The sequence below is a fragment of the Diachasmimorpha longicaudata genome, chromosome 2 (genome assembly GCF_034640455.1).
Source record: "Diachasmimorpha longicaudata isolate KC_UGA_2023 chromosome 2, iyDiaLong2, whole genome shotgun sequence".
Classification (NCBI taxonomy): domain Eukaryota; kingdom Metazoa; phylum Arthropoda; class Insecta; order Hymenoptera; family Braconidae; genus Diachasmimorpha; species Diachasmimorpha longicaudata.
In genome coordinates this window covers 3,393,773-3,421,401 of record NC_087226.1, presented here as the reverse complement: position 1 = coordinate 3,421,401, position 27,629 = coordinate 3,393,773, and the positions used below count along the sequence as shown (strand labels likewise).

The 27,629-nt window shown below is 37.1% G+C and overlaps 1 protein-coding gene across 1 annotated transcript; it reads left to right on the top strand.

Moving 5' to 3' along the window:
• The first annotated feature begins 80 nt into the window (after positions 1–80).
• Positions 81–27,541, top strand: LOC135172993 (mitochondrial sodium/calcium exchanger protein-like). Its single transcript, XM_064139567.1, has 10 exons — positions 81–183; positions 8,593–8,756; positions 8,872–9,089; positions 11,059–11,384; positions 17,120–17,200; positions 17,316–17,435; positions 18,966–19,301; positions 19,432–19,547; positions 21,114–21,267; positions 27,183–27,541. The coding sequence occupies exons 2-10, from the start codon at positions 8,703–8,705 to the stop codon at positions 27,539–27,541; spliced, it is 1,764 nt and encodes a 587-aa protein (XP_063995637.1). The 5' UTR covers positions 81–183; positions 8,593–8,702.
• The last annotated feature ends 88 nt before the right edge of the window (positions 27,542–27,629 follow it).

Below are 27,629 nucleotides of genomic sequence, written 5' to 3'. Positions count from 1 at the left end.
GATGCAGTCAACTCTTTCGTGATATATGTAAATTTCTACTTTGTTTATTCATATTAGTAAATGAATCCGAAGAATTTAGTCACAAATCACTGAATCATATTTATGTCGAATGTTGATATATTTGTGAATCGGTTTTTCCCTCTAAATTGAACATCTGTTTATGAGCAGTTTCATTCTTTTCTGGTAAGTTGGACATTAGGGGAAGATTTTGAAAGAAAAAAATTCAAAAACATTAATAATTGCAAGAGTTATGACTTTTTCACATTTCGTGTAGTTTTTTTATGATTTTTATTTCTCAAATTATCATTGCTATGTGAATTCAAATTGAAGCTACTAAGTTTTTATTCAACCTACTTTAAAAGAATGACAAAATCTTGGAAATGAGATGTCACTCGTTGACTCCCTTTGAGATTTACGAAGTTTATCTCACTCGTGATCCCGTTCTTGTGTCCTCGGTTATTCTGACAAGGAAAATAAGCCCGCGACTTGAGGATTAATCCCGATTTGGGCCTTCCGGCCGTCGATGTGGACTTTATTCAGTCAAAATGCCAGTCTCAATGACGAAATCCCTAAATATTACAGAATGTAGTATTTATCGCCAGAATATTATCATAATTATTATGAAGCTACAATAATATAGCAGTATTTAGTATAAGCAATAATGTTATTCTCATAAATATCATTTGTAAGATGATATTATTGAGTAAAATTGTATGAAGACATAATATTATTTACAAAAGATTATTGAGATGTATTGTCAGTGAGTAAATATAAACTGGTCATATCAGGCCGATGACCCGATTTATCCGATGTATAATCGGAAGGTCCCGACTTCGAATTCCGATCGGAACTATCCGTTTGTTTTTCAGTCAACTTTTTCTTGTAAAATTATATGGAGGATAATCCGGGTTCGCTTTTTACCTAATTCAAACATCCTATCCAAGAATTTTCTATGACGTTATAACATGTGGAATGCTGTACATTGAGAGAAAAATATAATTCTCCCAACAATATTTGTTTTGGACAAAAACAAATACCTGAAATTTCCCTTGGAAAATGCGCTTTCAATTCTTGTCTGAAGCTATTTTTATTGGCAAAATTATATTTTTCTCTCAGTGCATAACATTTTCTATTTTATATGTGTAAGTGTAAAACTCGGATATTATGGAATCTTTGCGTGGAGCGGCTCCCAATATTTCTCTCTAACATTTGTTCATGATTCGACGAGGGCCGTAGAGAAAGACCTCTCATATCATTTGCTTTAAAAATGCGCGGATCTTTGGTGTTGAAAGTGAAAATATTGCAATATTCTGTATTGCAATATTTTTATATCCTAATATTTCCCGCAATATTTTATCGAGTAATATTTAGAGGTGTAATCAATTTGACACCTGCATAATCCCTATTTTTTAATAAAAATCTCCCTAAATTAGTACACAACTTTTTCTCTGTAATTTCAAGTGACCGAGGAAACAAACCAGAGGACATATAATTTTTCTCTTTTTCCCTGATGACGCTCCTCAACTTCCACAATCACTCACCAATTTAATAAATTGATTTCCTCAAATGAATATTTTTCATTTGTCAAATTTTCTCTTCTTAATGCACATGGATCATGAAATTCCCATTTGTTTTGAAAGTAGACGTGAGAATCGTTTCGCGTTCCCGAATTAAATGAAGATTTTCATCTTGAAGTAGAAAATACAACAATGTGTTTGGTTAGTCAAAAGAAATTTCCATTTGCGATGCAAAAGGGTTCCTTACTGTGGAATACAATAGCCTTTACGACCAACTTATATTAATTACAGACTCGCTTTAGAGAAACCTAGCTTCCGCATATTCTTGCATTGTGTGTCTTTAGGATGTAATGACTGTGGTTGGGGGTATATACTAATTTATGAAGGTGAAATATAATTCGGTGAATAAGTACGAAGAAAAACAGGAAAGTACTGTATTTTAGGGTCCGTTGCAGGTCTCGGTATAGCCGCATTCGTTACACTCGCATTTCCTGTTCTATTACTTTTTCATTGCCTGGCACCTTCCCCCACTTTATTACCGACAGCCCTTGGAGTAAACTCTCCTACGTTATCTTCAAGATGACATTGTCTTCCATTTTCAGGAAAAACAAATTTAATACAAGTGTTTGAATACAAAATACATGTGTTGCTTGCCTTGTATTTGGGAAATTTTTCGATTTTCTTATTTCCATTGCAAATTATCTGAAATGTTATGAACCGCGAAAAAACTATGTGTTAAAATCATGTCTGTGTGTATTGGCTAAGAACTTCGCAATTTTGTACATAAATATTGAGAAAATTGTAAAAAAATACGGAAAAACTTATATCTAAAAATTTGAGTTTTCAACATATGATAACAGTGATTAATTTTTACTTTGATGCGTCGTCTCAGCTCGATCGGTTCAGTAGTTCGTTATAGTAACCTTTATAAATTTAGTTGTTCCTCACTATTTCAACAACTGCTGCAAGCGTTGCAATTTTTTTTCGAAATACTCGTCTCAGTGGGTCTTATCTATATCGATCGGAATATCAAAATTTTTTCGGGTAAAATTTCGCGATATCACCGTCTTTAGGGTGCTATCATCATAAACGTTGTGAACCTCTGAAATTAATAAAAAATAGACAGCTAATTGAGATTTTGCATACGTGTAGCTCGCATAACATAAAAAGCTGGTATTTTGGATGGACATAATCGGCCAGGCGGTTCCACAGATATCACACCTTTTAGGTCAATGTATTTTCTTGAATATCTCATGAACCACTTAACAGATTTCAACTTTTTTTCAAAATACTCACCTCAGTGGACCATACAAAGCTATAAAAATAAAAATATCCGCTGGGAAAAAACGCAACATAATCCTATACTTCCATTTCTTTATATTTACAATATTATACAAGGTGTCCCAGAATTGCACGTCCAGACTTTAAACTTAAGTTGGGGGTGAAATTCTGGATCGAAAAGTCCTGAGCGACTTTTTGATTAGACGCACCGTCTTCAACTTATTCAGGGTTGAAGTTGGACGAATCAGGGGCGTGGAATACCCGGTCGCACGACGGTGAGGAAAACGTTCGAGTGTGGTGGTGTCCCCACCATACGGTACTACTCCCCTGCGGTGGCAGAAAGAGATGACTGGCGGCAGCGGGTAAGAGGAAGGGGAGGGAAATGAAAAAAATGAACACCCAAAAAAAAAAATCATCAGTGATTGATCATTTTTTTTCTCCTTCGCTTAAAGAAAAAATGAAAATCTCATACAGGGCCAATGGGGCTTTAGAAAATTAAATCGCCGGGTTTTTTTTTCCAGCGCTGTAATTTTCAACGCTATTTTTTTCTCCTTTTCGATTAGATTAAGAGATTTAATGGGCCTCAATCGATGGGGAATTTATTCCTCCATCGAATGCCCTTGGTTTCATCCCTTGGCATTAATTAGGGGAAGAGTAAATAATTTTTATGTAGCGGGCGGGTGTTCATTTTTTTCATTTCCCTCCCCTTCCTCTTACCCGCCGCCGCCTGTCATCTCTTTCTGCCGCTGCAGGGGAGTAGTACGGTATGGTGGGGACACCACCACACTCGAACGTTTTCCTCACCGTCGTGCGACCGGGTATTCCACGCCCCTGATTCGTCCAACTTCAACCCTGAATAAGTTGAAGAGGGAGCGTCTGATCAAAAAGTCGCTCAGGACTTTTCGATCCAGAATTTCACCCCCAACTTAAGTTTAAAGTCTGGACGTGCAATTCTGGGACACCCTATATACTCAATACTTTGATGAAAAATTGGCATGGCAAGTTCAAATTCGATATGATCATAGGTTTTATGTTATGAAAGTACACGGAGTGAAAAATTCATAAAAATTAAATGTCTATTCCATAATCTGATGTTCAAAACAGTATTCAATAAAAATTACGGAACAGTTACGCATTTCTTCACTGAATGTTCGCTACCTTTTCTTGAACGTTTTGGATTTTTTCCTGAAAGTTCACTGAAAAAGTCCATAACTATTCCGTAATTTTTACCAAATACTGTTTTGATTGGCAGATTATGGAACTGTTGCGTGTCATACACGCGAAATAAATTTTTTATTTGGTATTTCCCATTCCCGTTGTCTTTAGTAGAATTTAAATTTCTACCTTGAGCAATTCCCCAATAAATCCATAAAAAACTTGAAATTTTCAAGTGCATTCCTTAGAGTCTAATAAAACTATAGAATTCTTTCGAATGTTTTTGGAATATTGCTCATATTATCTTTCAGTACTTTTTTCTTTAAGAATTTTCATCGTTTTGTTAAAATAACTCTCAATTTTTCGTACCTATAAAGAACCGTTCTAATTCCTTTATTTACCATAAACTCTGTGCGTGTAATTATTTTATAAATTTTTTCCCCATATATTATATTGTCTACTGCAATCATCATTTTTCGGCTTTGTACAACATTCATTATTAGAGTGATTATTGTTTTTCTCGACCCTGAAACATTTCAAGTTCATTTTCCCACTTCTATAATTTTTCATCGTCGGTATTGTCGCGACCATTATTGTAGGAATATGCCGCGAAGAATGACCTTTTTTTTTATCAAAACCTATTTTTTTTATCATTCCACAACTCACCTAGAAAATGTATAAATCACTTAACATAAATTACGATTTAATAAACCCTAGAATAGCCATAGATAACACAAACAGAAACATTCAGCTGCAGCAACTCTGTAATCCACACAGATTCGCAGGAAAAGGAAAAAAAACATAGATATAAGAAGTTTTTTTATTATATTTGTTTATCTTCATGTATTTTATTCGATATGTTGGGTAAATAAACAAATCTTTTTACAAACAAACATTGTAGGAATATCTCGACGGAGACCCTTCCCTTCTTTCGATATCAGTGTTATGGTTCACCCATCTTTTCGTAAAATATATGTGAAATTGTGAATTAAAAGTGTTGTGCATCATCCAAATAAATTCCCATTCTCCTCAAAAGAACATTAAAACAACTACACAAGAAAAACCTGGGCGTGTAGTATATATTCGTAATATCATTCTGTGGTGGACAGATTCCTAGAATTTACAGCTCTAGGAAATTCAAAATTGAATGTGGTATTCGATGGAATATAAAACAAAACAGGCACGTAATTTTTAAAGAATTTTCATCTCCGTGTATCCGATCGCGTTGGGCGCTACCCGTTCGGTGGTTGTTACAAAATTTATTTTGTTGAAGTTCATGTTACTAATAGGGTAAATATATCTTTCCAAACCCCCTGGCGAATGTCAGTACCACCAACTACTCACATCGCGAATGTCTATTTTTTCAGTTTTGAACTCGAATCGGTGGGAATCCATTCGGAAGCATTCTACCAATCGAATTGGTTGAAATAGAAAAAAAAATCATAATAACCCCTAAAATATTGGGGATTCACCCGCAAAATGGAATATCAAGTTATCCTCTTCAACGTTTTCAAGCAATGGACTTTTCTCGTATGTTGAGGATGATTTTATCGACAGGTGAATATTACTAATCCCTCGAGAATATTAATTTATCTAATTAGCTTAGTTCGTTATTATACGGGGGAAGGGGCGGGTCGAAGCAGCCTCTCGGTCATTTTCAAGTTACATACTAGTGCTTTTTCTTCAGCAAGTGGTAGAGTCAGAGGAATGGGTGAGCGCCAGACACTTGAGCACTAATGAGCCTCTCGTTTGCTTTGCGGACGAGAGTGGACAAGTGTTCTGTTCAGTCTCACCTTCCTGGACAGCAAGGACCGCAATGGTGAGGGCAAGGGATAAACTACTGTCTTGAATATGTATAGTCTCGAGAGACACAACTTTGGAAGCACTTCAGAGCAGAAGCGATGCCAAAGTCGAGTATTGCGGTGATTGGGGAAAATTTGAGGTGTCACGTCGTTCCATTCTGTGGGGAATCATTCATTTCAATGTCCCTGTGTTGAATTTTTGGGGATTTCCTCAATTATAAAATTCACTCTTTCTCCTCTGGAAATATGTTCTAGAGTTTTATTGCGGTAGGGCCCCGAACATATAAAAAGGAGGAAAAGTTTTCGTAGCCACTTTTTTTAGTAACATTGGACGACCAGAAGTGGTCATGGGATTAGAAATAAAAACTTTTTGGCGATGGAAATAGTCTGGTTCAAAAGGCACAAAATAAGGGTCTACTATCTTTGAGTTTAGTCTCTCTTGAGAATCTGTTGAGTAACATACCTCCTGACGAAAGTAGAGTCACGAATTGAGAATAAATGACTAGTGAATAAAATACAAACTGAAGTGTTGTTTATTTCAATCCTATAATCCAATACTCTGAATGGCGACCATATACAAATCTGATGGTGTTCCGTCACCGCATCGTTCAACGTGTCGGGGTAATTTAAAATTACAAAAAAAAATCAAATTTTTATAAACGGTACTTGAAATTGGTTTATTACTCCTCGTCTCGAAAATTTTAATCGTTTAAAATATTGTAACATTGCTGTTGTAAAGGCTAGACTTTCAAATATTTCGTCAGTTAAAAACAAAAGTTTTATTATGGTAAAAAATTTTAATCTTTGGGATATTTCTCAAAATTCAAAAATCTTTTCCTTTTCGTTCGTATTCTAGTTCTTCAGATCCGGGATAATATTTCATTATTCCCGCTCATTTATTGTGCTTTTCTAAGAATCCGAGATAAATATTTAATTATTTAACACCCTTATTCCCATCATCAACTGTCCTCTTCTTTCAAAATCTCAGAAAAAATATTTAACTGCTTCAGAGCTCGAATCATTTATTACTTGATTACGGTTACTCGGATAGTTCGGACCCACATATGTCTCAAACTTACGACGCCTTTTTTCTTCCACCCTCCCTTGATCGCCCATAGATAAACCAATGAAAATGTTCTTGCACTTTTTTTTTGACCAATTGAGATTCTAAAAATGTTTCTGCACAGTCCATGCGTACTTTGAATATATAACTTAACATTTTTCTCCTCATTTTGCAACATTCATCTTTTACTTGACAACACAGAGTACTGACTCCTTTTCCGTGTATTTACGTATAGTCGAATAGTCACATCGCGTCGGTCCTACTCAAATATATAATTTCCGTAATTTCAACTCCATTCACAATTTATTCTTAATTTATATTATATTATTCAAAAATTCAGCAAATATATATAAAATGGGGAAATATATTAATTTCTGAGTGAAGTGATTTGGTGTAATTTTTCTATTGAGCTTCCGCTCTAGACTTTCAAACAGTTTGGGTGAGAACAATTTTTCTTACCAAACTAATAAACAGATGGTAAGGGATAATTGAAGATACGACCATATATGAGAAATGGTCATCATTAATAGAGTTGCCATTCACCCAAAAGGGGTATTTTAGATTGTCATATTGCACTGTAATTAATAGGTATATTTTTGGGAGAGAAGAGAAACAATTGATCTATTATTATTAAAAGAGCGAGGGGCTTGGGATTAGTTTCGATTTTCATTTTTATGATTTTCACTCAACTATTAATTGAGCCACGATAACGCTTGCATTTATGAATAATGAGTGCTACTGCACCGCTGCAATATCGTAATATGAATTATATGACGGACTGTGAATTATGATATTTTTTTTTATGGGATCGTAATTTGTAATATGAGAAAGAAGAATGCACTTGAGTTGTACCTGATTGCGCACCACTGATTTTAAGTAAATGTAACTCCCTCAGTGATCTGGTATTAAATGAAAACTTTAAATTCACATCAGTATAATTAGTTGACTTACGTGAAGATTCTAAATGCACGAGCAGTCAAACAGTTTTCTTGGAGTCATTAATAGACCATTTTGAAGGATTCTTTACCATCACATCGTCTCATCATTTCGAATCCATTATTCGAATTTAATGCTGACTTGTATAAAGGAATCATCTTTTTGACATGAGAGCTGTTGTTCTTCTTGCATGAATCTATGACCACTTTTTCAATTAAATTAGCAATAGCTTTTAATTCCTAATTGCAATTCAATTCTAATTTAGGTAGAGTTAGATTTATGTGAAGATTTCTATTCCTTCATAATTAAACTGAAGCCCCCAAGCAAGTAAATGATTCTGGAAAGAATCCTTCTTTAATTTAAGAAAAAAACGAATATCTTATATAAATTGGAATTGAAGTCCCATAAGTACTGAAAAGGTTCTTCCAATCGAAACAGTCGAACTTAATTCATACCATAAAAACATTATCTCCGACTGTTACAAGAAAAGTATATGATCCATCTTATAATGAAACCATAATGGTTATCATGTACTTTATAATTCTGACCCTCGGCACTTTTTTGGCCAAGGGTTGAAGTTTGAGAAACAATTCCAGTAGATTAACTCGGATAATAATATTTGATACTTACTTTAGAGAAAATAATTAGAATTTTGGGAATACCTTTGAAGGGCATATTCTTAAAGGTTTAAATTTTGAAAATATGCAAAAAAAAATCGATTTTTTCGAATTTCTAGACCAGAATACCGCTTTAATTTTGGGACAATACATTAAACGACTTCCATACCATTTTGCTATGTGATCTTTGTTTCTCTATTTATTTACATAACTGTAATAAGGAAACAATTGAGGAGACAAGTTCCCATCGAATGAACCGCTACTTCACGCTGTAAAGTAATCACGCGCCAGTTTCCAAACTCATCGTCAGTAGCAACTAGATCAGGTTAAGATGAATTGGCCGATGGAAGGTGATCCAAGATACGGTGGTCTACAAATACGCGAGGTGAGTAATGATATTTTACGAGGGAAAAAAAGCCAAGAAGATTTCATTCCCACAATCGATCAAGATCAGAGTGAATCGACATTTAACCTCAATCCTCTTTTCTCTTGAAAAACAGGACGATTGTTCCTATGTGTGGCAAATCGCTCCTGCTGATAGATGTGAATGGGTCAAGGGAAGTCCCGATTGTGCATCAGATTCTGTGATTCCCTATCCAATACTACTCTTTTGCACATTTTCTACGGTATATCCACCATTATTTGCCCTTGGAATTGTTATATTCCTCCTGTGGCTGCTTTATCTATTTATCATACTTGGAACAGTCGCTGACAATTTGTATGTAAAACTTACGTCAATTTTAAAAATTATATTCCATTTTCTTCTTTGTTTTTTGTGTGCTTTAAGGACATCCAAGTAGTTCCATCAAATGACCTTCTCTTTGTTGCTTCGCATCTTCAATAAACCGTGCAGTCATCATTATTCATTAATGTTGATTTTTCTATAACGAATAAGAAAAATTCTGAAAAATCTTTAGAAAATATTTTGATTCATTTTTTGACTTGACTCTGGTCATTGTGTCGTATGATAAATAGGCGGCAACGCTGCGTGTTGTTGATATGGTTGACGGTGTGTTATGAGTCTATCATAACCTCATTTACCATTTTTGTGAGATGCGAATTTGATGAATGTCATGCAGCTTCATGACTTACGTCAAGTGAACGGAAATGAAACGGGCGTTTGGCGAGAACTGGATCGCAGAAAAATTTTCTAAAAGTGCTAGTGGAAAAATACCCAGCTATCCAGCGCTGTCGTTGGGTGATTATGAGGAAGAATAAAAAAAAGTATCGTTGTCAAAGGGTCCATCCTTAGGCCCCTCATAAGCCTTTTACTACTATTGCTTTATGACCTTTTGCTCTGAAAACCTTCCAGTAGATGACGTAGAGTCAATTTTTCGAATCTCCACGTTCTGGTCGCCGGCGGTCGATACACCAGAGCGTTAGTTGCAGGCGGGCTGCTTGAGTAAACGGATGGACGCAGGGGTGTTGGCGATTTTTCCAATGATTCCTCATCCATTGTTCTTCCCTCGTCATACTGTTTTTCTTTTTCTATTCATCTAACTCATTTAGCAGCCCTCTTTCATAACTTTTGTAAGAATTTTGCTAAATGAAAAACGGACCCCGATTTTTTCCCCACCATCCCCCAACCTACTGTCATCTACTGGTCCATCGAAATTCACGGTAGTGTCATCTACCGTGGATCTCTCAAAAAAGGGTCTACCACCCCTTCTTTATGGGGCCCCATAAAAAAACGACCCTCGAAATTAATCCGCTTACTACTGTCGATGTACTGTCCATCTTTCTACTTTGCCACTGTCGACAGTGCCAGGACAGTGGGTCAGCAATTTTTGTCGACAGTGACAAGGCAGCAAGTCGGATTTTGGCTAGCTGGGTAATCTCAAAAGGATTGGGGTTGAGAGCTGATAGGCATCACCAAAATTCGTAAAATGGCTATTTGTTATTGTTTATAAATCAATTGTTCAGTTAAATATTTGAAATATTCCACCCGACAAACTGACGTTCATATTGAAAACACGTGGCGTAGTGTGAGGGAATATGTTGCCAAATCATTGGAGCCGTCGCATTCAAATCATGCAACATGTCCACCGAAGGACAAATCGAAGAATTTTCAATTAAATTTTTTCCACTTATTCATCCGGAAACTTACATTTGAAATATTTGTAAAATATCTTGAAGGCATAATGAACAAACTTGTGTAAGGTTATATATGTCTACAAACGTTCTAACACTACCCAAAATGAGATTGAAGATGCGAGGGCGCTCCTCTTATACGATTTGTGTCTTATAATTTCTTCTTCGGATTTTTTTTTCTGAATAAGATGTCCGGAATCTTGGGCTGCAATTGCACTCAAAATAAAAGTTTGACCCCCTCCTCTCCTTAAGTGTTGAGAGGGGTGTTGCGAAACAAATTTTTTTTGTAATACTTGGATATCCTTAACTATGATGTAACAGGCTCATAAAGAATTGCTCGAGCTACCGTGATAACTGGGCAAATACCTCTCGGAGACTCGAACATTTCACCTGGATAAATATCTCATGCAATTTTTCACAGCTCCTCGTAAAAAGATGAAAACAAGACTATAACCAAGTTGTTTATTTTCATAGACACTATCTCCCACAAATAGTTCATAAAATTTTCATGTACTTTGAGAGAGTGACAAGATTTTACAATTTTCATGCCATTCATATTTATCAAACAAGGATTTATATCATTTTATTTTTGACAGCTTTTGCCCATCACTCTCGGTGATAGCAAATGTTCTACATCTATCGGAGAACATAGCGGGTGTTACAATTTTGGCATTTGGAAATGGAGCGCCGGATATATTTACATCATTGGTTGCTGGTGATAAAGAGATGGTGATCATATTCACTGAGTTAATTGGCGCTGGAATTTTCGTCACAGCTGTTATTGCTGGTTCTGTGGCTATCGTTGCTCCATTTACAATTTCACCGAAACCATTCATCAGGGATTGTCTTTTTTACATTTTTGCGGTTTGCTGGATCTCGTTTATCACGAAGGATGAGACGGTGCATCTTTGGGAAGGACTCAGTTGAGTTGATTAATTGTAAAGGAGATGGAATGCGCGCGCCCTATTTATATTTCCCGCCTCGAATGTGAATATATGGCGATTACATTGGCCCACAAGGAAAAAGTCTTGAGCGTGAACTTCGTAAACGGCTTACGTATTTGAGTTAATTTATGTGCTTCTGTTTTCACAAACGAGACCGAACGCGCCGCATTTGAATTTCCCGCCTCGAAAGCATTGACAATGAGGAAAAAGTCTTAAACAGGAAATTAACAAATGTCTTACGTGGATAGCTTAGTTTATGTGCTTATTCTTTTATAAATAGGAATAGGGAACGTGGGTGAATTAGGCAACTTAGGAAATTGCAAACCTACATCCCAGTTGATAGGCTTGGAATTTCCAACCTACATCAACTGGGAACCTCCTGACAGGCTCGAACACATTTGAAATACGATTATACTTCGTGTGCGCCTCACTGGGGACCAAAACCTCAAGATGGTTCAACCACTACTAGCTGGACCCCACCTGAGGTTGTACAGAAGTACTTGAAATATGACAATGCCAAGTGCGCGGTCTGTGTTCCTGGTGGCGCATGGTGGCCAAACCATTCAAAATGGCACTCTACCCAAAAAGCTCAAACTCCACAAATATTCTTTATGTGTGTTTCATTATGTAGAGCATTGGGACTCGAAGATATGAACCAAAAATAAAAATGGAAACTAAACCATGGAAGTCGGTACCTCGTCGAGTTCTAAATTCCATCAGATGTTCTTCTGATTGTAACGGCATCTTTTGTGGATTTAGAAGATGGACCATTGAGGGGCAGTAATGCTTGAGGTCCTACATGTCTGGGCATATGCCAGGGACTACCTCCCCGAGGTTCCCCGTGGGTGCAATGTCGGCACTTTGAAAGAAGTGATGGCATTGTAGCGAAAGTCCTCCAGCTTACTGGCAGATCTGGATTGTTCCAAGACCGAGGAGGCCCTGGCGCGGTTTCGCACTTTCCGAAAACTATAACCTGGCAAGGTTGTTTTTATCAAAGGCCTCGACTGTCCAAAAATGATGGCGTTAAAGATTATTTGTATGTAACATGTCTCGTTCTGTAGCGTAGTTATGCTGGAACTCATCGGGATTGTAAGGACCGATATAACCTTTTATAGTCTCACTACAAGGACACGAGAACTACCAAACTATCGTGTTATCACTTGGCTAGTTTGGGGGTTTTGGCGATAAAGATACATGCAGGTTTTTCTTTGAATGAATAATGCGTTGAGCCACTTTAACCACTGTTTCATAAACCAAGCACTTATTCTAATATACACTAATCACTAGTATATTTGATTGACTTGACACCTTGGCTAGGACTTGCTAGGACTCGTGGGTGTGGACTAAACTCTAAGATTTTTGGGAGAAGGTAGCTTCCCTGTTTCTCTCAGAAAAATGGGAGAGGAGGGAAAAGCAATTCCCCAATTATCATCTACTAGGCGGGGTATCGAGGGTAAGTGCCTATGGATAAAAAAAAAAGAGAAAACGCCTAGGTGCGCGTGGAGGGAGAGTGGTGCACACGTGTTGATCGCTCGTTCGGGCTGAAAAGATGCATCCGGGGAAAAGAGTAAAAAAAACGGAGAATTTCTCCAGTCAAGAATTTCCCTTTCAAAAAAAAGATCTTTATCGAAATTCCCCCGAACGTGACTATCTGTGCCGAGCCAAAGGGTTCAATCACGACGAAATGGTTAAAATATTGAATGCACATTTCTACGAATATGTTGCAACGCAATATAACACCTAAGATGGGAAATTTATATAGTGTTCTATATCTTGTGAAGTCATCGGAAATTCTCATATAGGATTTAGGATTAGGTAGGAAGGGAACCGCGATTATTCTGGATATGATTTTAGACAAAAATTTTGCTGGAAAAATGGACAGTTCTGACCGGATGTGTGCACGCTTGTGGTCATTTGCCTAGAACTGGTATTATTACGAGAATGGTGGACGCAACGACGCGGAAATTTGGGCTGGCAATTAGTGCTTTTATTACTGAAATTTTGAGAATAAATTCAGGCTTATTTGTTTATCGGTTCCGCAGATATCGCGATTTCTCAAAAATCTTTTATCGCCGATATCTTCTTAATCCTTCGACTAATGCCATAATGTTTTTAATAATATACAACTGAGTCGAGGGAAGAACATTTCACCTGCCATAATTTTTTTGTTTTATTCTATTGTTATTCACGTTTTTCCATTTCTTTCCTCAAAAATTACTTGTGAGGGTCATAACTCGAAAAATAATCGAGATAAAAATACGATATTCTGTACGCTTTTAGGTTTCACAATAGCCACAAAGTCTGGTATTAGATACGAAGGAAATCGGATGAGTAGTTTTTGGAGTATTCCACTTCATAAGTGAAAATTCGTTCTTCGTTATCTCAAAAACTGTCGGTCGGGGTTTTTTTAATGCTCATCTTAATGTTGCTTATGTGAAACCAATCAAATATGAATACCTCCCCATTGAAAAGTTCAGAGATGTCCTCATTCGTTCATTTTTTAGTAAAAATTTACTTTCGAATACTTTAATGTGGCTGAAAATCGGGATAAATATCTGAACCAACGGACAGTAGTTCGAGTTGTCGAGTCATACTTATATATATATCCAATTAGTAGCGAAGTGATAAAACGAGGTAAGTGAACTCATCCCTAAGTTGAGTTTTAGGGTAATATCTCCGAATCCGGGAGAGATAGCTCAATTTTTGTCATGACAATTATTGTAGTATTCCACGTGACCCACAAAAAAAGGGTTGTTTGAGGAGTTGCTAAGTTGAGGGTGGATGTGGGATGGAAAAATCTAGTGAAGGAGGAGGATGGAAATCGACTCTAGCCGGTGTGAAATCCTATTTATAAAAGCAGAAGCACATAAATGAAGTTCGTCCGAGTCAAAATCGCGTAAGGTCTTTCCCATTGGCCGATTAAATGAATGAAGTTTAGCGTTAGTCGAAAAGGCGAAAACGTTCATGTTCCTAAAAGCATCCATTGTGAATCAAGTTACCTCTCTCATCATATTTATACCAACGACTTTCACATTCGTTCTTTTACGGTGTGATCGCCCTTCATCAGTCTATGAAAGCACAAGCACCGAAATTAAATTAAATTAACCACAGAAGTCATCGACTAACTTCATGTGTAAGACTTTCTCCTAATTGGTCAATGTGTTTGAGGCGGGAAACCAAAATAGAGCGCGCGAAGCGCGCATTCGGTCTCGTATTAGATTACTCGAGTCACTGGTTGAAAAGCTTTTATTATAAGATCGTATTGGAGGCCACGTGCCACCAAAGTCTAATAACTATAACTAGTTAACTTTGAATGTTGATTTTAAAGTCGTATAAGGAAATATCGTTCTTATACAAAACTACGGAGATGTACTGGAATTTCGTGATGTACTCGATTTAAGGGGTTATTCTCATGTGAACGCCTATATTTTACCACTTTTTCGGAATTTTTTTTTTATGCGACAACAACCTTCAATCATGTTGATTTTTCAATATATTTTTATTTGTATTTTGAAATATACGAAAAAAATTTTTTTTTTCGTTTTTTACATTTTTAACATATATTTTTTCTAAGTCAAAGTAGTCCCCAACAAAAAAAGGTAGTTCACTGGTCAAGGTGATAGCGGCTGTTCATGTTGTCTGAGCTAAAAAAATCGAATGGATTATTATTCAGTAGATCTGTGGCTATCGTCCCTACCAAATATAATCGATTTCATTCAAAACAAAAAAAAATATCGAACTTCAAAAAAAAAATCACGAAAATCTCGTTCTTTTTCGTTACAAATCGTTTAAAAAAAATATGAAGATATTGTCGAAAATAAATAATTGTGGTAGGGACGATAACTATAAATGAGTAGAAGAACATATGTAAATTTAAAAACAATCGGTTGAATACTTTTTCTTGGAGGACCTTGACCGTTTCAGAAAATGATGATTCGAGAAAAACGCGTTTAAAGTTGAAAGCCTGGTAGACAATCGCTTACGACACGTCGGCGACTATGAGCTGTAACTTATCAAATACTATGAATTTCGGTCTGAATTTTTCACAGCATGTTTTCAATAGGTTTTACTGTCAAAATATAAAAGAAAAAAAAAATCGATTTTTTGAAGTGCTCACATGAGAATAACCCCTTAAGAGATTAATTGATTTGACACTATCACATTCTGAGACTGACGAAGACCAACTGACTCATTTGAGCTTCGGGAGTCAGCTCGTTGAACTACTGACCGGATGTGTCGCTCGCGATTTTTGGGCATTGGTCGCCTGTCATCTTGTACCGACTGCCGTTAATTATTCACGTTTCAAACAAGGTTATTACAAAAATAGTGCTATCTCTCGTATATTCAGAGATGTTCACCAAACACCTGATTTCGTTTCACCACTTCGCTACGGGTAAAGACATTATTGAGAAAATTAGCCCTTTAGAGGGCCAAACGGGGAACAAAATGACAATTCACCACTTTTTGAGTCAAGTTTTATTGGAGAAATTCGAGTTGGGAGGCTAATTTTTATGAAAAACTAACCTTTGCCCCTCGTTTTGCACCGTAGAAATCTAATATTTACCTAAAATTTCTGTCCGTCAGCACTCAAATAACCGGTCAATATCTTTATCATTTTATTTATGAATGGTTTGATTATTCATGCTACAGCTTATGTGAAGATGAATTTAATCGAAGCTACTCAGAACCAAATGCTGATGCAGTTGGTAAAAATTCAAATAGGAAAAAATTTATGAACACAAAAAGCAACTTTCATATAGCTACGGCCACACGTCTTCATCGTATCATTCATTTTATTTTCTTGTGCAAAAAAAAAGTTTTCTCTTCAAGGAAAATTAAATTTTATGACCATTTTCACGGTAACTCCAAAGAGAGCAACGTTACAGTCCACATCGAGGGAGAGGTCTATAACATTTTCAATGTTACTCCGATTTTACGGGAAAATGTCACAATTCATTGGAAAGTCGATGCAGTTAAGTTTTTTTTTGTGACGCAGGGAGTTGGAAAATGCGGTTTTCATGGCGCTGGGCCCCACGACAATATAGATTCTCAGGTTCCACGACATGAAACATAACATCTATACTTTTCCATGAAAATCATATGACTCTCCCCCACATACTTGCGAATCTTGTCTTCGGGGTAGAGGGCAAAATGATCCGTTATTCAAGGCTCAAATGTTAAATGTACTATTGACAGGTCAATCAAAAATTCAACATTGAATTGACAGGTCAATCGAACCGAGATAATAGTTAAGAAACCACATTTGGTAAGACTGAATTGTTCTATCAATGACAAAACGACTATCTCTATGATTACCTTCACGATTTTTATAAATTATATTTAAAAAATTCCCTAGTCATTAAAAAATCCAGTTTCTTGAATTGCACTGTTTAGAATATAATAAATACTAATAATATAATAAACAATAAATATCGGCTTCTAACACCTAACGCATGAATCAGACGATATTTCACCCCACCTCCCTTTCCGTCCCTCACTCCGATTTTTTTATTTCATCATCAGAAAATGAACGTCGTGATATTCTTCAAAACGGGGTTTGTAACGCATCATATGAATTAAATCAAAATTTTTGATGTAGTAAAATCATCGTATTATGTAACTATTAAAACCTTTACATTATTTAATTTGAATTTTTCGCTTTAGACAGCATCAAGGTGTCGAAAAGCAACTAACAACGTAAATTCCATTCCAGGTTTTATCTTCATTTATATACTATTTATTGCAACTGTAGTTGGTATGCAGTACTACGACAACCGCGAAGAAAAACGAAAAGGTAAAAAGTTAGCCAACAATGCCGGAAAGAATAATTAATGACGCTTACCGCATTGACCACATGAATGGAAAACATTTCCGAGATTAACTATTTGTTTTGAATTGTTTGGTTCAAGCAAGAATTCCTGGCTTACGAGATCCAGAGATGTTGAAAACATTTTTGGCCTATCAGGAAACAGACACCGAAATACATCTACCAATGAGGTCAACCGCATTCAGCGTCAAGGCAAAATTAGGTGAACATTTACTGATGAATTCCAAGTATTCAAATTCTGAATGAGCTATCAAAGATATCGATAGACACATGAGCTCTATTATTAACGGCTCAATACTATATCAATGACTAATGAACTTCTTAAATTAGATATTCTTCGTTGAAATTCCGATAAGCAATTACAAATTCGATAAGAGCAAATAATTTATCAGTCAGTCATAGCCCAAAATTGATTGTGAAATTATATCAATCGAGCAGATAAAGTGGAAAATTCCGAATTTTTTTGAGTAAATGATGAGAGAACGTTATCTAGATTATTTTTTATTGGATATTTTATCTAAAAAACCGCGACGTTTTGAACGGATTTTTACTTCCAACTGGAAATATTATAATCCTGATTTTGTAATTTGGTAATTTTTATTAGAAATCGTTGGAAATGTGAATTACTTTCCAAGCTTTTATCTATCGCCCTCAGGCCATAATCTACTATTTCAGTCAGAACTAATACTATGGTCATCACTCATTCCATTAAAGTCAGCCAAAAAGTAATGGAACGTGGCTGGTTTAAAGCGGATTTTTCTTCTTTCTAATTCTAATTCTCTTTTTTAAAAATAATTTTTTTCAGCTGAAAACTTTCATTTAGATATTCTATTTTCCAAGTCTTTTCCTGCAGTCCTCATGCTATAATCTACTATTTGAATCAGAACTAATATATCGTCAATCACTCATTCATCAGAAGCGGCCGAAAAGTGGAACATTCAATAGAATTTTGGAATGATCTCACCCGATTTTCCTCTAATTTCTTTAATCCATGGTGATTCAGCAAATAATATGTATCGCACGAATGGAACTATTCACTGAAAATTCCTCATTTTTCCGCAATTCAGGAGTGAAGTGCGATCGAAGAAAATTGTACGGAATTATCACGTAGACCGCTGCGTCAAATTTTCATACGAATACTTCGTGAAAAATGACGATACTATTACGTCAAAAGTCCCAGTGAACGGTGAATTCCGTAATTTTTCCTTAATTTTCTTAACATCTCCATGCGAAAGTAGATGGAGAGCAATGTTCAGTAAAAATTATGGAACCTAAGTTTACTTATAAACTACAAAAGTGGCTAAGAACATTTACACGACAGTATCGCGATTTTTCAGAGAAACTTTTGATAAAAATTACAAAACGCGGTGGAAAAATTCCGTAATAGTTCCGTAAAATTTTTATTAAATATTTCTCTCTGTATCCAATAGTATATTTCAATACAAGTGCGAGGAGGTGGCAACGAGTGCCAAGTTGGTGGCTTGAGACAAAGTCGAGGGCTGCCAATCACATGAGTTAAAACACCCCGTTGCACATGTATCTGAACTATACGTTTTGTTAGTAATGTTACGTTCAGGAAGTGGCAAACTGTGTCATTTTTCATTTACTAGTAAAGGAAAAGTCTTTTCGTTCATAAGTTTCCACTTTTCGTTTACAAATAAACGAAAAGCCACTTTTCAACACGGGATGAACGCAGCTGCAGTGACAAAAATATTGATAAATTCGTAAACAGATGTGGCTATAGCGGCTGAAATTACGAGGGCTCGAGCCAGAGGCGAATCGATTGGAATCGATAATCGTACAAGTTCCACTGATTCATCCCAGTCACGTGGATCGATGGGCGTCCTCGATGAATTTTTCTACGACTTGAATCCCGTGAATCTTCACGATTGGCACAAGTCCAGTATTCCAGTTCGAGCTCTATTGGCATTACGTGCACCAGCGATGTTTCTCCTTCAGCTGTTGGTACCTGTGGTTAATGAGACAGCAATTAATCATGGATGGTCAAAGTTACTAAACTGTGTGCAACTCTGTCTAGCACCAATTGCTGTGCTAGTTAAGTTAAATGGTAAAGCACATAACGATGGATAAATTGGAGCTGTAAAGTTTCATTATACCTACAAATTATCGAAACTCAAATTTTACCAACCATTTTGAACAATTTTCTCCTGTATGTAAACCCCATCGTTCACCATCAGTCTGGAGAAGCAGTTTTGGACCTGTGCCAGTTGTGGTGATTTTCTTCATTCTCGGTACAATTCTGGGAATTATTGTTTTTATCATAACTGGGAGAGATACCCCCAAGTACCATGATGTAAGTAGCCATTCTTTATTATTAACAGAACAAGTGGCTTTGTATTTGTTTCGATTTTCGTCTCAATGTTTTTCCCTCAAATATAAATTGAACCGAAATAATGCTCGCGTCTGTGAACAATTAGCGCTTTAGCGCTGACAATTAATCTTATTATAAAATAAAAATATCACAGAAAAACCAAGTTACGATATTGCTCTTGTTATGATCGCAATTTGTAATCTGGAGAAGAAGAACAGGAGTGCACCGTCAGGTGCACTTGCGTTGCACCTGACGGTGCATCACTGGTTTTCAGTCAATTTAACTCATTCGGTGGTCTTGTACCAAAAGAAGACTTCAAATTTACATCAGTCTATTTAGTTGACTTACCTGAACATAGTAAACGTAAAAGCAGTCGAACATTGCTCAGTACTAAGTGGGCACGATTGGCGAATTTATTTTTTGAACCGCGTGACCCTCACCACCTACTTCCTACCGAACAAAAAAAAGTTTTTTGGGGACCCTGACCCCAGGGGGCCGTCTAGAGCGTCGGTGTCCTCTTCAAAGGACATGCCAACAAAAGGAAAACCTGGTCGGACACGTATGGAAAAAAGAGGGAGAGGGGGGGGGGGAATTCTGGGAATAAATTCGCCAATCGTGCCCACTTACTACTTTCTTCTTTGAATGATTAAGAGGCTACTTTAAAGAATTGTTGATCATCGCCTATTCTTGTCATTTCAAATCCATTGCTCGAATTTAATGCTGACTTGTAGAAAGGACTCATCGTTTGTTCTCCTTGTATGAATCGATTTCCACTTTTTCGATTAAATTAGGAGTAGCTTTTAATTACTTATTGGAATTCAATTCTAAGTGAGGTAAAGATAGATTTATGTGAAGGTTTTCATTCCTTCGTAATGAAAATGAAACCTCTAAGAAAGTAAATAATTTTGAGAACAATCCTTCTTTAATATGGGGAAAAACGAATATCTTCATATAAAATACACTGGAATTCCCATAAGCAATTGACAGGTTCTTCTAAGTTGATTAAAACAGTCAAACCTAATTCATACAACAAAAACATCACGGCTGTCTGCAAAAAGAGGAATACATTGTAAAATAATAATCGATAAACATTATGCAAATAATCTTTCTGCCATTTTCCATATAGATAGTATAATTATCAAACGACCAGAAAAATGATTGCGTACAATTTTTTTAAATTTGTCACATTAAATTTTTTCAACACAAGTGGATTTCATATGTCGACTAAACGCACTATAAACTATTCATTTTCTCATTTACTATGCGTTCTTAAACATATCAATGTCCAATGCATGATAAATCGTACTCTAATGTATTAAAAATTCATAGCAGTCTCCCCTCAATCCTTTCTTCATTCAGAATTTATCCTTAAATCGCTCTGTAGGAGTGAAATTATTGAAATGGATGACCATTTGATAATCACTGAAACTTTAATCTTCATAGAATTCGAAATGCGATTTAGCATGCTTCCATTGAAATAGCATAATCCCTCTGAAACCCACTTTCCAATTTCCCAATGAATCTACTCCCCCTATTGATAAATTGCAGGCATTCGCGTTTCTGGGTTTTCTCAGCGCTATGCTAGTGGTGTACGTAATCGCCAATGAAGTAATGGCGGTTTTGCAGTGCATCGGTTTTGCCAGTGGAATATCAGATGCCATGTTGGGAATAACATTACTTGCTTGGGGTAACAGCGTAGGCGGTAAGTGATCCCTTACTACAGAAAAAATTGAACACACAGTAAAAATGGAATAAGTCAATTTTCAGGTATTTCATATTATCAATTTACACTAAAAATTGAATATGTCTGAAACTATCCTTTCAACTAGCCTCATTCTTAATACTATCCGTCGTAGTAATGAATGGAAAATCCCATCCAAATTTCAAGATGACGTCTCTATTTTAAAAAACATAAACGTAAGAATACTTATGATTATTTTTCCCACCCAAATTTCAGCCAATAGAATTGCACCATTTGTTGATATTTTGTATAGCCTACCTCGAATATCAGCGATTATTTTTCCCATCCAAATCTTGGCCAATAGGATTGCACCATTCGACGTTATTTTGTATAGTCAATACGGTATTTCAGCGGATATTCTTGGAAATTTCACTGGAAATTTTGCATGTTGATATATATAAAAAAAAACAAATGTTGAAGTAACCCTCAATTGTATCTGACAGATTAATGGCAATTCGTTGAAAATTATGTCTCATGGTGCAATTCTATCGGCCAAGATTTGGATGCAAAAAATAATCCCCCGAATACCACTCGAACTTCGAAATTATCTGATATTTCCCTCAAGGTTCCCTACAAACAAATAAGCTCGTCAAGTTTTCCAGAAAAATCACTCGCGCTTCGCGCTCGTGATTTTTAAACTGGAAAACTTGACACGTTCATTTGTTTGCAACGAACCTATCGGGAAATATCCGATAATTTCGGAGCTCTTGTGGTATTATATGCGATAATTTTTTGAATATTTTGGTAAACAAACGACACTTAACCAAATAAACCTCTTTTCATGTCATGGCACAATTCTCTTGGCCGAAATTTGGATAGGAAAAATAATCCCCTGAATACCACTCGAGCTTCAAAATTATAGAATATTGCCCTCTAGGTTCCCTGCATACAAATGAAGTCGTCAAGTTTTTCAGGAAAAATCACTCGTGCTTCGCACTCGTGATTTTTTAGCCTGAAAAACTTGACTCCTTCATTTGTTTGCAACGAATCTATCGGGAAATATTCGATAATTTTGAACCACTTGTGGTATTATATGTGATAATAATTATAATTATTAATTTTTAATTGATTCCCATGCATCCAATCATAAAGAATAAAATGTTTATCTTTAATCGGTGGTATATTTTACGCGGAAATAAAGATTCAGTAAAGGCTATGGAACTTTCGGTTCACTGCCCCATTATGGAATCGACTGGGAAATTTTATGTGATCGTATCAGAATTTTTCATTGACGATTCACATGAGACTTACGAATCGTTCAGGAAAAATTACGTAAAAGTTTCGTCAAATTTCCCATAATAGCATTTCGCTCTAAAGTTACGGAAAAGATGCGTAATTTTGATTGAACTAGGTATAATCGCACGCCTTTTGTGCGTATTTTATGATATGTGGTGAAAGAAAAAGGAGGATGAAATTGTTTGTAGACACATAAGTAAAAATTTTTTCCTAAATGAAATTATCTATCCAAAAACAACGAATCCATGTCTCGGTTAAAAAAACACATTTTCCAGTTGTTCTGTTGAGCACCGAAGTCCTCGCCGACTCCCACTCTGTTGCATTGCTGAGGCGGGTTATCGGTAAGCGCGCACAGGTGACTTAGCACCGGAGATCGGTGATAATTAATTTGAGGTGCCACCTCCTGGACTGGCCAACGATCTTTCTGGAAGGTTGCAGGGAGATCTAGTGCCCCAGAATTCGGGCATTTGCAATCGCTGGGGTTGGGACCGTTAACAGTCCATTTCCGGAACTTCGTGCGATAGCATCTCATATAATTAGCTGATATCTCGTTTTCTTTGCTTCGCTCTCTATAATATTTTCAACCATCGCTCCTTACAATTCTAATGCGCTCAATTGTTGTTTGCTCAGCTCTTTTTCATCGCGACATTAGTTGTAATTTGTGCAGTGCGCGATTTGACATTTATTTTAATAACAAGTAACTTTATTTGACCGATGTGCACGTGCAGTGATTTCTCGACCTTCGCATCATTCTCCCGTAATTCACTTTTATGTCGCCCATCCCTAAAAAATACTCTCTACACCAGATCCCTCATCGAACACCAGTTTTCAATATTTCTATTGAATTTACAAACATCATGCAAGCTTTGTATTACTGCCAAACAGCATTGCAAATTACAATTTTCTCACATATTAAGCTGAATTGATATTTTAGTTATTAGGAGTGTGAATAAGTCTTTCCCGTTTTTTTTCAAATTTTCAGCCTTTATTGTGAAAAAATGGTTACAAATGAATTATTGAAAGTATTGGCCATCGTCTTCTTGCGTTTGACACAAATCTTCATCAAGCAAAGTCGCCAATTCTTGATCTTCAAAGATTTGCGGCCGCCCGGAACGCGCCTTGTCTTCCACGTCGAAATCACCACTTTTGAAGCGTCGAAACCATCCGCGAACACTTGAATCATCGACACAACCTTCTCCATAAGCTTCCTGAAGCAATCGATGCGCCTCGGCAGCAGATTTCTTCAAATTGAACCAATAAAGTGAAACTTCTCGCAAATGACGTCGACTCGGCTCAAATTTCGACATTTTCACGATATCAAAAATTTATGATGCGAAAAAATTTCAACTAATGTGTTAGTGTGGAATTTTTGACAGATGAACAAGCTTTGATTATGACATATGTAACCATTGAATACTCGCACAGTATTGGTGGCGGCATCTCTTACAAAAAACGGGAAAGACTTATTCACACACCTAATACTTGGGACCTTTCACCGATATTCTCTGTAAAGTCAACAACAAAAAAAAGATTAATAAATCATAAAATATATATTTTACTCATTAAAATAGGCGTTCAATAAAATTTAGTGAAATTTTAGAAGTTGAATTATGAAATTAAATTGAGGCTTTAGGCTTTCAGTGAAATAGCTTTCCTCACAAATGTGCGGAAGTGCAATGAGCCTTCCGGCCATTTTGCACTCTGCCATTGACAGCCGGCTAGTCCATAGCTGCCACTATGTTGGCCCTCCGAGCAACCTCGTAGAGCCCTGCAATCCCGTCCCCATCAACATATATATCCTTGATGCAAGTGGTCCTGAAGACATCCCACCGGATATCGTCCCGAGCTCTGAATCTAGTACTTAGGTGGTATGGATCCTCTACCACGAGTTTGCATTTCGTGCATGTGGGGTGATCCCCCCCCCCTCCACCAATTGTCACCAGATAAAGACTAGGGGCCAGTGCCCGATATCATAAGGCCACTAGCAAGCAGTGCTTCACTCTGCTCAGCCCCATCGGCTCCTCGCCCATCTTCTTCGTAGGCTCACGTCAAAAGGCCAGTGTGTGCCTTGCACCCCCTGCAGAGCGCCATCTCTCCACAACGTCCCCCTCCGCTCCTTGCCGGAACATGTTCTTTACAAAGTCTACATGCACGCCCACCTTAGGTCCTTCCCTGGTAGGCGCACCTTCTAGACAACCCCTCTTGACCAGCTCATCGGCTTTATTATTGCTGAGAATGCCGGCGTGTCCTCGGATCCAGTCCACGTCTAGCTGATTATGCACAGCCACCCTCTCTATCAGCTCCTTCAAGCTAATTCACTAGTCGCGAGCAACTCTCACATCTGAGCCGTGTCCTCAGCGTGTGTTTGCTGTCAGAGCAGATGTATATTTTCTTGCCCTTTTCGCCTCCCACAGGCCCTCAGGGCAGCAGGTTCTGTCTGGAGTGCGGTTCCAGCCGCGGGGACCTTGCAATTAAATGTCCTTTAGACCTGATCCCTGCACCCGCTTGGTCGCCAGATTTGGAGTTATTTGTGTACCAGACTAGCCCCTTTGGTGGTGCCCACTGCGTACAATTAAATTGTATTACATATATGTAGGATCAGGGTACAGGGGACAGCAATAATTTTAATTTAACTTAAAATATATATTGATAATGAAAAAAATAGATAGGGTAAAATAAAGATCTACGATCTTGACTGTTCAAACTTCATCCTCAGACTGACCCATACCTCGTCCTCTCGCACCATCCATACACAATTGTTTATTATATTTCTTTTTCTCACTCTGTCATACTGTTTCTCTCAAACTCATTCCACTCATACAACACACATAAATACACAAAGACATACCACACACGTCGCACTCATTCCCAAAAATCATTTCTCTTGTTCCGCTCAATCTGACAATGGTTGTTTCTTCTATCACGCAACAGGCATTCGACACATTCATATAAACATTCAAATCTTTGTAAATCGTTGAAATATTACAGTCTAGGTTTATACATTCTGGCGACATACTTTCATCTCACTCATACCCACATTTGTCCATCTCTCATTTCACACAAAAAATCAGTCATCCTACATACATATATGTATTTAATTAACTTTTTAAATTACAAATTTTTTAGTTATAATTGAAATAAATTTTATTGGATGATAATTTTAGTGTATAACACATATTTTATACATATCATATATAGTATAGTATACAGGGTGTCCCAGAATTGAACGTCCAGACTTTAAACTTAAGTTGGGGGTGAAATTCTCGACCGAAAAGTCCTGAGCGACTTTTTGATCAAACGCACCCTCTTCAACTTATTCAGGGTTGAAGTTGGACGAATCAGGGGCGTGGGATAACCGCTCGCACGACGGTGAGGAAAACATGCGAGTGTGGTGGTGTCCCCACCATACGGTACTACTCCCCTGCGGCGGCAGAAAGAGATGACTGGCGGCGGCGGATAAGAGGAAGGGGAGTGAAATGAAAAAAATGAACACCCACCCGCTACGCAAAAATTATTTACTCCTCCCCTAATTAATGCCAAGGGATGAAACCGGATTCGATGGAGGAATAAATTCCCCATCGATTGAGGCCCATTACATCTCTTAATCTAATCGAAAAGGAGAAAAAAACCGCGTTGAAAATTACAGCGCTGGAAAAAAAACCCGGCGATTTAATTTTTTAAAGCCCCATTGGCCCTGTATGAGATTTTCATTTTTTCTTTCAGCGAAGGAGAAAAAAAATGATCAATCGCTGATGATTTTTTTTTTTGGGTGTTCATTTTTTTCATTTCCCTCCCCTCCCTCTTACCCACCGCCACCAGTCATCTCTTTCTGCCGCCGCAGGGGAGTAGTACCGTATGGTGGGGACACCACCACACTCGAACCTTTTCCTCACCGTCGTGCGACCGGGTATTCCCCTCCCCTGATTCGTCCAACTTCAACCCTGAATAACTTGAAGAGGGTGCGTCTGATCAAAAAGTCGCTCAGGACTTTTCGATCCAGAATTTCACCCCCAACTTAAGTTTAAAGTCTGGACGTTCAATTCTGGGACACCCTGTATATATGCTATATGATAGGTAGATTGAATTGATTTGAATTTCACGATATTGGAGTTTACATTTTAAACTGTTTATCAAAAATTAATTCACAGTTGGATTGAATTGGTCTTTGTACGATTTGTATTTCTTTTATTCTCGTGTTTCCACTTGAGATTGGAAAACATTTTTATGTGAGAAAATTCCGAGAAGTTTGGGGTATGATGTGTATGCTCTGTTTGCTCGGGTCTAAACAGAGGTGCATGAGTGGGATAATTGTTAATGAGAGTCATTAGATCCAGGGTATTGTGGCCCTTGAGTGTTTTTAGTTAGTTCCTCTAAGGAAACGAACTAGAGCGGTTGTGACTTTCGAAAATAAAATAACATTTATACGTTTAAATCATTATAACTATTCCATTTCTAAAACACGATACATTTAGAGTATATTTATATTATCATATATCATGATATTCAATTTCTTTGAAAACGATATATCATCCAATTCCTTAGCAAAATAAAACGGCGACACAAAACATTAAGGAATTTTTAATATTAAGGATAATGTTTCTCCGTGTAATGATATGATCATCTTAGCCATCTGTTTCTAGATCTCATTGCGAATGTGGCAGTGGCACGTCGTGGCTTTCCACGAATGGGATACTCCGCTTGCTTTGGTGGACCCCTATTCAACACACTCCTTGGCCTCGGTCTGACCTGGACGATTTCAACCCTCGGTAAATCCGATTATCGTACGAAAATCAGGACCAGTGATATGATGCCTGGATGCTTGGCCTTCCTTCTGTGTACTCTGATCAGCTCTCTCATTTACCTGAATACAGTTGGCTTCAGAGCAAGGAAATCCTACGGTTTTCTTCTCTTTTCGATATACGGTGTCTTCATACTCGTTAATTTCCTCAGTGAGATACACTATATTCATCCCCTTGGCACAGATCATCGGGAAGATTAATCTCCCAGCGTTACATCCCCTCTATTATTCAAACTAACCCCAAGCATTGCCCACTGTAAAATTCATCAGGTAATTAAAAGTGTTTCAG